This window comes from Nyctibius grandis, chromosome 5 (genome assembly GCF_013368605.1).
Source record: "Nyctibius grandis isolate bNycGra1 chromosome 5, bNycGra1.pri, whole genome shotgun sequence".
NCBI lineage: Eukaryota > Metazoa > Chordata > Aves > Nyctibiiformes > Nyctibiidae > Nyctibius > Nyctibius grandis.
The window spans coordinates 59,245,440-59,258,946 of record NC_090662.1 but is presented as its reverse complement, the minus strand read 5'-3'; the positions used below and the strand labels follow the sequence as shown (position 1 = coordinate 59,258,946).

General features: G+C 44.9%; 1 protein-coding gene across 1 annotated transcript in view; it reads left to right on the top strand.

Annotated features, from left to right (window-relative positions):
• The window catches only part of MEI1 (meiotic double-stranded break formation protein 1), a 39,336-nt gene that overhangs the window by 7,453 nt on the left and 18,376 nt on the right, over positions 1–13,507 (top strand). The window contains exons 7-17 of the mRNA XM_068401899.1: positions 698–828; positions 1,327–1,441; positions 2,251–2,367; positions 2,871–2,970; positions 5,486–5,620; positions 6,166–6,280; positions 7,841–7,959; positions 9,032–9,173; positions 10,576–10,687; positions 11,332–11,392; positions 12,629–12,726. Coding sequence (XP_068258000.1) covers positions 698–828; positions 1,327–1,441; positions 2,251–2,367; positions 2,871–2,970; positions 5,486–5,620; positions 6,166–6,280; positions 7,841–7,959; positions 9,032–9,173; positions 10,576–10,687; positions 11,332–11,392; positions 12,629–12,726 — 1,245 coding nt within the window. The remainder of the gene's footprint in view (positions 1–697; positions 829–1,326; positions 1,442–2,250; positions 2,368–2,870; positions 2,971–5,485; positions 5,621–6,165; positions 6,281–7,840; positions 7,960–9,031; positions 9,174–10,575; positions 10,688–11,331; positions 11,393–12,628; positions 12,727–13,507) is intronic.

Below are 13,507 nucleotides of genomic sequence, written 5' to 3'. Positions count from 1 at the left end.
CTTTTTCTTGTAGGAGGTAAGCAGGAACTGGATTGCTCCTCAGATCATCTACTCAGCTGCTAGAAACGGATGATGATTCACTTGAAAGTAGAATTCTATAGCTCAGACCATACCCTGTGTAAAGTTGTACTGACATGTACTGATGATTTGCATCAATACCTGTAGCAGTGCTCTATACTTCTATACAGAGGGCTTTTTTGTGTGTGTGTGTATTCTTTAGCTAAACAGCTGTTTCAGTAAGAGCCTGTGAATGTAGAAGGGGAAGATAAATGCCAGTTCTCTAGGAAGTATTCCAGGGAAAATGTCTAGTTATTGTTGGGTCACTGACTAGCTTGGAGAAAAATGCAGGTCAAGAGCTCTCCCAGGAAACAGTTTAAGGAGTGGGTAATGGAGCACAGAAGATGATGTGAGTAGAGTGCTGCTCAGATCATCAGTGCATATGCATGTCTCTGGGAAGGAACAGGGAGCAGATCACACCGAGCAAAAAGCACCAGCAACGAGGGGTTGCAAGACATGTGGCTCATGGCAGTATCTGGGGACACAGTGAGAAGAAGCGCCGGAAACTGGAGGTGAGGGCCTTTGCTAGTGCAGGAAAGGGGAGGAAATTGGCAACAAGTCTTAGGCTGTAAATACTCCTGTGTTAATGTAATCCTTGCTATGCCCAGTATGGTGCTCACTCTTGCTTCCCCTTTTGCAGGTTTGCTAAAGGAACTGCTGAAATCTGACCATTTTGTATCCATTCTCATGAATAATTCAAAGACAGAGGAGGAGTCTGAGAACCCTGACTTTTTAGAAGGGGAAAATCCACTGCCACTTATTCTCAAAAAGGTGATTGCTGAAGTAGTAGTGAATTGTCAGTAGATATAAAGACTTTGCTGGCCAGTATTGAATCTTTATCTGAGGCACTTGAGTATGCTTTTGCCAACACCAGACGTAGAGGCTACAGTGGGAAATGGGGACACCCCCACAGATCGCCTCATTGTTCATTCCTGCATCCTGGAGGGGGGAAACTTTACTCCTCGCCTCAGCTGATTTTACTCACTCACACTTGAGGTCTGATATAGCACTTGTAGTGCCAGCATGACTAAGCCTGGGGGCAGAGCTATTCTTACTCATAATCCTCTCTATTGTGGTTCTCGTTTTGCATTTTTTTGAGTGTATTTGGTCCACTGTTTTATCTTGTGTTAGCAAATTTAATCCATGAAATACATGCCAAAAGAGAGATCTTAATTTATGTTTTAAATTTTAAAATGTAGAGAAAAATGTTTCTTATTCACATCTGCATAGTTGACTTCCTCTCTCATTTTGACTTTTGTTTCCCCACAGCTTTTGTTGACCAGAGATGAGATGTTAAAGGCAGCAAGTTCTCAGTGTATGGCTGCAGTGCTCGTTCACTCTCACAGCAGATATGCTCCTGCTTTCATCCATGCGGATGTCCCAGGTGAAGAAATGCAGTAGCATCTTATTGTTCATCTCCCAATAACAAAGCACTCCCTGGCTGTTTGTTTTAGGAATCAGTCTGGCTCCGTGAAATCCACTGATGGCATAATTTGTGCGGTGACCATTTTATACCAGTAAAAACAGCTAATGGGATTTTAGGAATGGAAAGTAAGTTTTCAACTGAAAGTATAGAAGCAGCTGTAAAGAGGCAGAATGGAGTTTCCACAGCAAGAATTTGGACAAGTCCTTGAGGTCAAGGTCCTTCTTGCAGGACCTTGGATACAAGCCTAAACAGACTGGGGTTCCATCTTATCCCACTAAATTTTGTAAGTTTGCACAGAATTTGGTCTAGGATTTAGCTTTAGAATGTGGCTGTGGGAGATGGTTTATTATTTCTCTGTAATCCCAAAAGACATAAATTCTTTTATTTTACAAATTCTTTGGGAGATGTAAAAGTTCTGAAAAAAAAAAATCACGGCATCTGCAGTAAAGCTTGCTTTGTGGTTTTTCATTTGTGCCAAAGGCTTGAGCCACAATTCAGCTCCTGCCTGCTGAGTTTGTGTTGGGAAGATGCCTGCCTGCAGGTCTGTGCTCTCCAGCCACCTTGTTTTGAAGACTAGCATACCCCCAAGCATCCACTCCATTCTCCTTTCCTGCCATTTCATAATACAACTGTTCTCCCTGTGGCTGTTGCTATGCTTCCTCATTTCCTTCTCCTTTCTCTGCTCTGTTCTAGGAGCAACTGTACCGTGCTGTGAGCAAACTGCCTCTTACCAGGGTGACCTTATTTGTGTGCTTGTGTGTTTACAGAATTCCTGTTTGAGTGTCTCTTGTGCAACAGTGAAATTCTCATCTGGTCAGTGTATTGCTGCCTGCTCCTCCTAACTGAAGAGCGCCTTTTCTTCTCGAAGTGTCACACAGTCTATGGTGAGTCATCAGCCTTTCTGATGGTAGTACTGTGGGCATTTGTTGTGCCTCTAGCTGAATTTCCACGCTTTACAGACTATCACAATTTCCAGTCAGAATGGATAAGGACTGAAAATGAGTACCTATCAGACATGTTTGTGATGTCCAACATAGCTTGAATTTACAGTGTCTCTGTCCTGATGAGTTCCTGATGAGCATGCATTCATTATAATAACCATTTATCATGACTGTCACTATCTAAGTGACTATTAGGTGTTGCCAAGAGTGGATTTAGGAAGAAAGGCTAAATTCCTTCCATTCTTCTGGACTTACCTCTAGCAGTGGAGGTTGGGGCCTATTGTCAGGGAGCTGAGTGAACACTCAGCAGTTTTGGGCAGTTGTTTCTGTCTGGCTCAGAAGAATAATTGTTCAGATCTTCCTTCCTTGTAAAAATTAATTTTGTTTCCATCCTGGAATTTGGGGCGTTACAAGCCCTCTCTGTGACTTCTCTTGAATATGTGCAGGCATTGAATCTCTGGTGAGGAGTCTCCATGATGTCCTGCAGCTGAACAACGTGGAGTTGCATAAGCAAGGGCTCCTGCTCTTCACTGAAATACTGAAACGGTAAGGGAGTACCCCCCATCAGGCTTGCACAGGCAGAGTTTGGTGCCCCAAAAAGGAGGCTGTGGTGCTTTTGCTTTTTAAGATTTTTATCTGAGACCAAATGTCTACATGCCCAGAGCCTTTGTGTTTGAAAGATGTTGCTGAACAAATTTATCTCCCTTATTCTTGTGAAGAAGGGCCTGATGGTTGTTTCCAAACCTCCCAGCTTGTCCTCTTTGTGCATGCATCCACTAGTATATCTGCCTCTTCCTGCTTCCTTGCCAATCTGGGAGGTGAAATGTCCTTTCAGCTGTAGACAGAGCAAGAGGGAAGGCTAGGAAGGTCCAGGCGTATGTGAGCAGGCCAGGTCCTCCTAAGTGCGCCTCTGTGACAAAACAGAGCATGCAAATGCCATGGCTTCTAGTCTTTTATCATCATCTGAGTTAAATTCAAACAAATTGCAGGCTGAAATATTCATGTCTTCTGACACTTTTTTCCTCTTGTTTTCTGCTAAGGAATAACATACCCTGGCTTCTTTTTTCTTCTGTGCTTCCTGTTCTTGCCTCTATGATCTTGTTCCCGTCCTGTCATGCTAGTGACAGAGTCTTGTTTTTGCCACTTAGTTCCCCCAAGAGAGCCCTTGAGCTGAATTTTGGAAATGTCATAGTCAATTTTGTAGCAAGTGTCAGGGCAAAAAGGAGAAGGAAAAGCAGCGGTGCTAGAACAGTGTGATGATGCCTGTGTGGGATCTGTCAAAAAGAGAAACCACGATGAGGGAAACACTAATTACAGCGTTTATGCTTGTAAAACAAAGAGAGCACTCTGTGCAATTACTCTCATTTTCTAGCACACCCATTCTGTTTCTCTGAGCTTTGCCTTAGAAATGATGTTTTATTTAAAACTATCTCGTAGTGGGGAAAGGGGTCTCATCCTGCAACCTCTTTTGTTTTTAGCTTGCAGCTGGATTCTCTTGTGTAAGCGAGCCCCACGCTGTGGTGTTGTCCAAGCAGGACGTACTGCTCCCTTTGGCAGTGTGTCAGGAGTAGCAGGTAGCTCTCCCTGGAGTGCCCCTTGCCATTCCCAGCACAACCAGAGTGGCAGGCACAGTTTGGGGCCCAAAGACAAGAGGCTGCAGGAAGCTGCAAAAGTTCTGTACTTCACACTTTTCTCCCAGGCCCTGAAGACATCATAGTGCACCATATTGCAAGTGGGTTTGTGCCTGTTGAATGAGTCAGCAATACTCCTCCATCCCTTCCTCCCTGCATGAGTCATTGAAGACTTTTTTTTTTTTCCTGATGTGTTTTACTTCAGAAGGTCAGCGATTAAAGAAAGGAAATACAAAGGATTAATAGAATTACAGTATAAGTAGAAACAATTTGGAAGTTCAGCACATCACTTATGGCTTGGGCCAGAGGCTGCTCCTGGTGCCTGAGTTCCGCAAGGCCTTTTCCTTGCCTTGCCCACGGCACAGCTTTTTCTGACAGCGGAATGTGAGGTGACTGCCAAGCTGGGTTTCATCCCACTGAGTGACTAAAAGGAGTGGTTCTGCCTCTGTTCACTTTTTGCCCTGTAGCTGGGCTACTAGTGTCATTTCTACTGAAGTTCACTTTCATCTCCCATTTGTGCATGGGAGCATGTGCTCCTGGCTTGCTTCAGTCAGGCACATCTGTGAAAACTGAATAACAGGGAATACTTTTGGCTCCCAAGTCTGGCTACTGTCATGCTGTACTGCTTTTCTTGCTTCACTTTGGAGAGGCCCTCTGGCAGGCTGTTAGTGCCTCTTCTCTGCATGTAGCTGTCTGTCTTCCCCTTGCCTTGCCGACTGTACCTGACTTGCCAGGAGCCAAATGAGCACAGTCTGCCATTTACACAGCTCTGTCCAATAATGGGATTAATGGCTTGTCATCCCTCCATGCTCTTGTGCTGAATGCTCAAAGGTGTTGGGCCACAAGGTGATCAGCGAACCAAAATGCTCACTATCAAGAAGAATTGTGAAAACAGTTGGATTGTGCTTACTTTCCTGATTAGTTTTCAATTTCATGGAAGTCCCTGTCCTTCTGGCAGCATCTATCATTAAAAGTGCTATCGGACTGTGAGAGAAGCTATTCTTATGGCATCATTCTTGTTCTAGGATGGTGGTGTTTACTCGGAAATACGAGTTGCCAGATGAACCCACAAATGCCGGAGCAGATGGCCTCAGCATAAAGTCCTAGGCAGAGAGATCACTGTATTTTGCAAAGCCTGTTTTTCTTGTGCTTTTCATGCAAGCGTTTGCTGGTGAAGTCACACAGTTATCCAGGCTGTGGGGTTTTTTCATCATAGTAGGGCTCCAGACTTGCTGAAGTTCACTCTTTGTAGCAAACCCTCCACTTGCTCAAGTTTGAGACTACCTGCTGGAGAGCAGCTGGCTCTGAATACTGAAAAGCGTAGCTGGAACCACACAGCTCAGCTGTCTATTTGGTGAAATGAGGAGAGGGCACTACAGGTACCTAACTCTGACAATATTCTCCTTGCTTACTCTGTTTCCTCTTTGCAGGCAACCAGTGGAAATCAAATTATTCACAAACCGAGGTATATGTATAGAAGCTATTGATGTTTTGATGGAGACAGTTAACTACCCAGTGCTGGAGGTGGTAGTGGAGGCTATGAGAGCTGTGGCAGCTTTCCTGAGGTAGGCAGGAAAGTATTTGCAGACTTTTCTTCAGAAAAATCTGGTGATACCGTGTTGGTCTTTGCGAGTCCCCTGTGGCTGTGTGGGTGAGTGAGCTCTGCAGTGGGACTTCTGGCTGAGACAGGCGTGGGTACAGCAGAGCTAGCTTCCCACCTACCTCAAAAGGCTGACAGGGCAATGAAGCTGTGGTAGGCAGCAAGTCGCTGCAGCAAGAACCTAGCGTCCCAGGCAGGCTTGTACTGTGGCTGCTGTGGCTTTGTCACTCTGTGCCCCATCTAGATAGGTAAGAGCAAGCATAAGACTCTGTACACTCATATGCTTCCTGACTGTAATGGGAGTGGGCAGTGAATGCAGTGAGGGTGTGTTTGGGCGCACGTGTGGATGAAGGCACTGTTCAGATATTGTGATCTTAGTATGCTGTGCTGGAGAGAAGTGGCAATGGCATATTGCTGTCAGAAGAGCAGTTATTTCTGCTGGTGTTGCCGTCCCAGGTGGAATGTCCCCAGAAGGGAATGTGCATGCTGTCTTTCTCTCTGCTTGTTCAGGAAGGACCATCTGAGCTCCCCTCCGGTCCCATATGAAGAGCTGCAGAGGCTGCTGGAGGCAGTGCTGAAGCGATGTGCTGACTTTTTCCCACCACAGAGTAGCAAGAGGCATTCAGTAAGTCAAAAGTTGTTGTTGCTTGTTGGTAGGACCAAGCAGGACAGGGATGATCCTCCTAGCACACTGTGTGGATGTTGTATATATATGTTCTGTCCCCTTACCCTATGGCTGTTGGGTTCTCTAGTGTTTCTTTTGATTCTCATGCCTCAAGAGGGTACCAATCTTTGTCTTTGAAGTAACTGAAGATGGATGCTGGTGAATGTTGTCTTTCTAAGCCAATGAAGATTTGTGGGGCACCAGATGAGCACACAGCTCTCTTTATGTGTCCAGTACTCCAAAGTCATTTGAACTTCCCCTTCTTCAGGCCCCCACCTTGTAGACTGCATCGGTCAATCTATTTTTTTGGTAATGAACTTTTCTTGCTGTGCCTTCAGACCGAGAGGGTCATCATATATGCACTGGGATGCCTCAGCAAGGGAGCTGTTAGCCTCTCTTTGAACTGCAAATCCTTTCCTGTTCCTGGAATACGTAGTTAGTGTGATGTGCTGCTGGGACCTGTGCACTTCTGAGAAGAGCCCTCATTACAGATGACTAGTGAAAAGAAAAGGGCTGAGCCTTCCTGATCTAGACTTAGAGCCATGTAGGTTTAGATCGCATGTCTGTAGTGGCAAGAGCATCTTGCTGGAGTACCAGAGCTCCAAATGCTGGATGAACTATCTTTACGCCCAAGTTCTATGGTACCAGATGTCTATCTTCTCTGCCTGGAGAAGGCAGAACTGCTTTCTGCCCTGTAGGCAGATGTTGGCTCTGTTTGCACACATGCAGAGCTTGGTGTTCCATTCAGGATAAGGAGCTTCACAGGAAGGAAATTATGCAGATAATAAGGACATCCAGGCTATCTTTAAAGAGAGAAAAGAGGAAATGATGGTACCTGTACTAAGATATCTCAGCATCAAATGGAGAAAGAAGTGGTTGTGAACTGCCAGGCACCAGTGTGTCACTGTGCCCTCCTCTGATAGTATTCAGAGAAGACCACCGTAACAGGTTAAGGCTTAAATGCAGATTGTGGGTTCCAAGTGGTTCCTAGTTTGGGCATATGATTAATTCTGACACTGCAGTTGGCTTCTGGCTGAACTCAGTAGGATACTGTGTGGGAACAAGAGCTAGTACATGGATAGTTACTTACAAATCTGAGCCAAAGTAGAGAACTTAGAAGATTTCAGTGCTGAGCAAGGAGAGGAATTTTTCAGCATTGTCTGAAGAGTCATTGGAAGAAACAAAATTAAAAAAAAAAAAAACAAACAAGTTTTCCCAGAAGGGTTTGAAGCTCCGTTAGCTGAGCTGTTTAAAACTCAGATTAGACCAAACCATGGCAATACAGACTGTAAAGACAGGGCAGTGCAGAACTAGTAGCTCTGTAACTCTGTGCTCTCTAGGAGGAGCACAAAAGCTCTCTAGCTCTGCCCTCCCTGGGGAAAGCACAATAGTAAAAAAACAGTTATGTGAAAGAAGTGAGTAAACTCAAATCTGTTGTTCCTCCTGCTGCTGGCATCAGAGAAGAAAGCTATTTTTTCTGACAGTGAACATAAGATTTTAAAGACTTCTCTCCTTTAACAGGGTGATCTCCTATTCTCAGTGTCTCAGAGTCACCCAGGAAACAGAAATCTCAGCAGAGTTCCTCAGAGACAGGGCCAGTTCTTGCTCAATGCCCTGGAAAGTTTCAGAAATGCTTGCAGGTGAGGACAAGTCAGGGGAGTGGGCAGGTGAGTGGGTGGTGTGTGTGTCCGTGTCCATCCATCCTTCTGTCCTTGTAACTGAGTTCCTTTACCCAACCCCACCACTGAAATATCACAGGTGAGTTCAATGCATGGCACTTGTTAGTGCAACAACAGAAGGATGGATATGTAGTGATAGTTAAAATTTTGTGACCTTTGTATGTGTCTCCCAAGAAATTTGTTTGGGACCTCTCAGTTTATTTCATGTCTTTGGCCTTTGAGGAACTGCTTGAAAATTAGGCAAAACTACTGATGATGTAAGAACTGTTGAAAGGTATGTGTGAAACCATATTCCTGTGACCTGAGGTATGTGTTCTCACTGCCAGGGAGGATTAACTGTTTAACAAATGTGAATCTGCTCCAGATGATCACCTTGGATTTGCTCATGTCTGTGACCTGTTACTGCAAGTGGGTTTATAGGCACCACCTTTTCCTGTTTTGCTGGATGAGAGCTATTTGTCACCCATAGCTGCATAGCAGACAGTGGTAGATGAGCCTGTGTATGAATCCAGCTCTGTTGTTAGGGAAGTCTGGCCAACTTAGTTATTTTGCCTTGCATCACTTGCATTTGGCTTGGCTGAGATAATTCAGTCAGCAGCAGGTGTCCCTGTCTGCACCAACCCAGTGTCTTGAGGTGGTGTTAGAGGGTACTCGGGTTCTGTCATGGTTTTTAGATCAGCTGAATGGTCCCCTGGCTGATTTTCATAAGGTTTGCTGTATTCTGCTTCAGGCACTCTGGCCTGGCTGAGAACCTTTTAGTCTTGCCACACTAGGCCTTCCCACAGCAGATACTTTCTTCACAGAAGCTAAGTCTTTCTTTCCCAACTTGTACTGTTGTGCAACAGTGCTGACTTTTAATAGCTTCATTCAAGAGGTAACTCTGTGTGATTGGCAGATTCCTGTGTTTCCAACCCATCAAGTGTTTGTGGGGTCCTTAATGGTGAAAGTTGTGATGGAAATGTAGTATCTTCTGACTTCCTTAACAGAGTGAGGAGGATTCCTCTCTCCTCTGGTATCTGCTGTGTGTTTGTAGGTTAGCAGTGGATTTTCAGAGTGACCCCATGGCCCAGGAGAACGCTTTCACTGCCCCCAGCTCTGAGAGCAAGGACACACTGAGCAACTTCTCTGAGTTCCTGTTGAGGATTTGTGACAACCTCTGCATCCCCATGGTCATGGTAGGTTTCTTTTGAACTTGGTCTGTTCCTTGGATACCTGGAAAGGTCCTTTCAAGCACCAAGAGTGGATTGCACAAGTGGGTTTTTTTGGGAAGAGAGCATGTAGAGTAAACCAAGAACAGCTGTGCCATTTGCCACCTCTCCAGAGCCAAATGTGGCATTATACAATTCATGCAAAATGAGAGTGTACAGTCTCAGAGGGTGGAGAAATTCATAAAGCTTCCACGTAGATGGCAGTGTCTTTCTTCAGAATGTGCAATCCCCATAGCCTACCTGCCATGCTATCTAAACCGTGGCAGCTCTGGGTGTTGCAGAAAATGAAGAGTGCTGGAACTGTTGTTTCCCCTTCTGCCACTTTTCCAAAACTTGCCTGTGTCCTGGAAAGCAGCGGTAATTTGAGCCTGCAATTTCATTTTCATGCTTCTTTCCAGAAGGTATTGATGAGGCTGCCCAGTCTACACAGCAAGGGCAGTACTAAGCATTGTGCCTCAGTAAGGCCAGGGACGTCTGTAGCTATGGAGAGTCACGTGTGCTTTAGTGCTCCATACAGACCTGTCACTAAGACACTTTGAGCAGAATTGTCAGAACAGTGGGACTCTGGTTGTGGTTCCAAATGTTGAGTAAATTTTGCTTGTGCTTTGCCACAGGTTCAGGTGTATGGATTCTTGCAGTTGTTGGGAGCTTGGAGATGTTTTTGTTTGTATTTTCTTAACCAGTCTCTTGGTAGGCAGCTGCAGTGGCATTGCTGTTTCCCTACCTGAAGAGAGGGTGCAGTGCATGTCCAGTTTGGCAAAGCTGGAGTCAGTGCGCTGTTTCTTGCTCATTGAACTTGGGTAAAAATTAATGGACTGTGAGAAAATTGTCCAGTGACCTTCTACAAGGGTGAGTTGAGTCATTCTGTTCTAAACAGTTTAGGGCTGGACTCTGTAGGGAGCTTAAATGCCTGTGTTTGCCACTGCTCAATAAAATGCTGAAGCACAGGTGTTAAGTGTTACTGAAGTCAGCTGCACTTAAGCAGATGTCCTATGTTGTATGCCACGCTGGAGAATTAGCCGTCTGACCTGTAAGAGCAGTTCCAGGGCAATATGGGCAGTAATGTCAGTCGCTGTGCGTTAAGGCCTAACTGGTTGCCAGCTGGAATCAGGAAGAAGTTTCTTGTTTGATGTAATGTCTTGCAGAGTTAGCAACACGGCTCGTAATGTTGGCAGAGGGGAGTGTTAGTTGCTTTCAAAGTGCTCTGTAAGCCTGTGTACTTGCTGCCAGGCATTTTGGTAGAAGAACTGTTACTCCATGTGTTTGGATTTAGAAATCTAACTTTCTTGGTGGGCAGGAGGCTGAAAGAAACCTGCTGCTTCCAGTGTTTATTGCATAACATGCACCTCATCTTTTCTTCTTTCCACAGAACTACCTGGAAAGGGCTGTCAGCCCGTCAGTGATGGAGGTTTTCATCTCAACACTTAATACCCTCTTTACAGTGGTGCCAAACATGCGGAATAAGTTCTCCAAAAAGCTGGGTATGGGGGTAGTGTGGGATCGTGTTCTCTGTGCTCTTAACTTAAGTGATGGAACTTGCTGCTACTGCATATTACTGAGGCAATGAGCTTAACGAGACTTTATGTGGAGGATTATATTACATGTTTATATGAGTAAGAATAGAGTGCACAGTCATGTTCAGCAGGATGAAAAAGTTATTTGGTCTAGCAATGATGATGGGACAGATTTTATTTTAGATAAGTAAGTTGTGTCAGCTTTACCCTTTCCTCTGGAATATTCAGAATTGGCTGTTCCTGTAGACAGGGATTATGCTGGAATTGTTGGTGGGATTTTAGTATGTAGAAATCCTATTTACTCTGTGTATTCCTTACTCTTCACACATCAGAGAGGTGATGTAGAGAATTCCTCTATTCTAAACATGCGAAGCTGGTGAATCTTCCCCTCTCACCTGAGAAAACAAATGAATCTCAGATACTCCCCTCCAACTCGGAGTAGTTTGCTTTGGGAGAGAAAGCCTAACAAATATATTCTTACTGAGATGGCCTGTCCTTTTCACCAGGTTTGCATGGAGATATGTGGGGACGGTTATGGGACCTGCCTACTGTTTTCCCTTATCGTACACGTTCTGTGCTCCTTCAACATTGTTGTCTTGCTTTCTGTCTAGCATCCTCCTCCTTCATCCGACTGACACTGGAGCTGAAGGCCAGATTTTGCTCTGTACAAAGGTATTGTGATGTGTGTATTGTGAGCGAGTCAAAAATTTCCAGGTGGGAAAGCAGATCATGCCTTGTCTAATGGGCAAGACGGGAGGCTGAAAGACTCAAGAGTGGTTGTATCTTACACAAAATGTAAATGGTTAGTGACGATGGAAAAGCTGGATGTGGGAGAAGGGAGAAGCAGTCTGGTAGGGGGCAGGTGGATTTACACAGTGTTGTGAGAATTCTGTGCTCTGTCATGAGCTGTGCAGATAGAGATAAAGCAGCCTGACTTTGGAGTAGTTAAATCAGTGGGTGTTTTGAAAAAAAGTAACAGTAGCATCAGTTCCATCTGAGCTCTGGCTTCCTAGGCACATATTACCACTATCTTTATTCCTCATGGTGTGATAATGTATAAGAAATGGGAGGGAGAAGGAAGACTTCAACAGCAGACATTGCAAAGGGTCTCCTGTAGCAGAGGCTATGATTTCTATGTTGAGGAGCACTTGGGGAGACTCTCTGTGGGTCTGGAGAGATGTTTTACCTCCTCTTCCCTGTGACTGCATCTCATTGAAAGAGTAAACAAAATACACAGCACTCCTACGCCAGGTTATCACTGTGGAACTTAAGAGTGGGGATGTTTGTGCCTGTGAATGGTGTGTAGGGGGAGTGATCTAGGCCTCTGAATACAGTAGCGCGGGGCATTGAGGATGGTGTGTTACAGTGCAATGATGTTTGGTTATGTCCTATTTTGCAAGGAAATCATTGGAGAGAGAGAAATATCTGGAAATAGACCTGTTCTCACTCTTTTAGTTAACTTTTTGTCATTCTTCATTGTTCATCCCTGGAAACAGCATTGCCACAAAATCTCATTACTGGTGTTTGCCCGTGGGATCAGGTATTGGGAGTCACCCTCAAACACTTCCCATTCTCTGCAGTGTTAGGGGTCCTGCCCTTACGGGACTCCCTGTGTATACCAGGTATGATGATTGTGAGAGCATCCCACTGTATTCATATTGTCCCAAGGTAAGTGAACACGTGCGCTGTCATCACTGCACACACCTGCCACATCTGTGACCTGACTGTCCTTTGGGAACTCATTTTTCTGGAAGCCCAGGTTGGCTCCTGGAGTCTTGTTGTGACAGGGCAGGTGCTTGTCTGTGATCATTCAGTAAACTGAGGTTCTCACAGACAGTGTGTGATATTAGAAGTATGAAGAGGATGTTTCTAGCCTTCCTCACTGTATCTCTCTGCTCTTCTTCACAGTAATCCTGCCTTGAATCAGGCCTGTTCCAGCTTCCTCTGCAGCTTGTGCCTGAGCCTTTACTCTGCCACAGAGAAGGCGAGAACTTCTTCTCAGGAGGGCAAGTTTGGGGCAAGAGACAAATTGCTTCATTTAGTTTGAGGCCCTGCCACCCTTTATTTAGGCAATAGGTGCAAAAATAATAATAACAAAAAAAAGACAAAGGAAGAGGGAAGGGAGGACACACATAAGCTCTATTTAGAGGGGTTTTTTTCCCGGCTTTTTTTAAGCTGGTCCAGCAAGAAGCTAACACTCAGATAATGCCTTTTGAAGAGTTTGGAACCCTGCCTGAAAGAATGTGTTTCATCTGCCTGTGGTTTTGTTTACATGGTGACATTTATTAGCACAACTGTGCATGGCTTAATTGAGACAATATTACTTGCCACATAGTCAACCGTATCTGCAGATTAAGGTCATTTTTTCTTCTGGCATACTCTGTAAAGCTTTCCTGTCTGTACTGCAGCTTTCCATAATAGGTTAAGTCCCAAATAAATGAGATGAAAGTTTCCACATCACAAAAGCCACTTTTTCCACTGACAGTGGTTGGTCACCATACAGGCAGCATCAGCAAAGAGCTGGGAACCTCAAACAGAAGTGTCTTGTCATCCTTAAAGCAGGCTCTGTTAAATCACCTCTCACACCTCTATTCATGCCAAATCATAGAGGTGCGCTTGCTGATGCAGACTGCAGGGTAGTAGGTTGGCTTTGATATTTCTTACATCAGGAACTTCCCTTATTTAATGCGCTTGAGTTAGGGCAGGCAGATGCTTCCATCCCCCCATTCCACTCTGCTTTGTCAATAGATGTTCCTCATCACTGCCTGCCTGCTCATATTAGTTTTA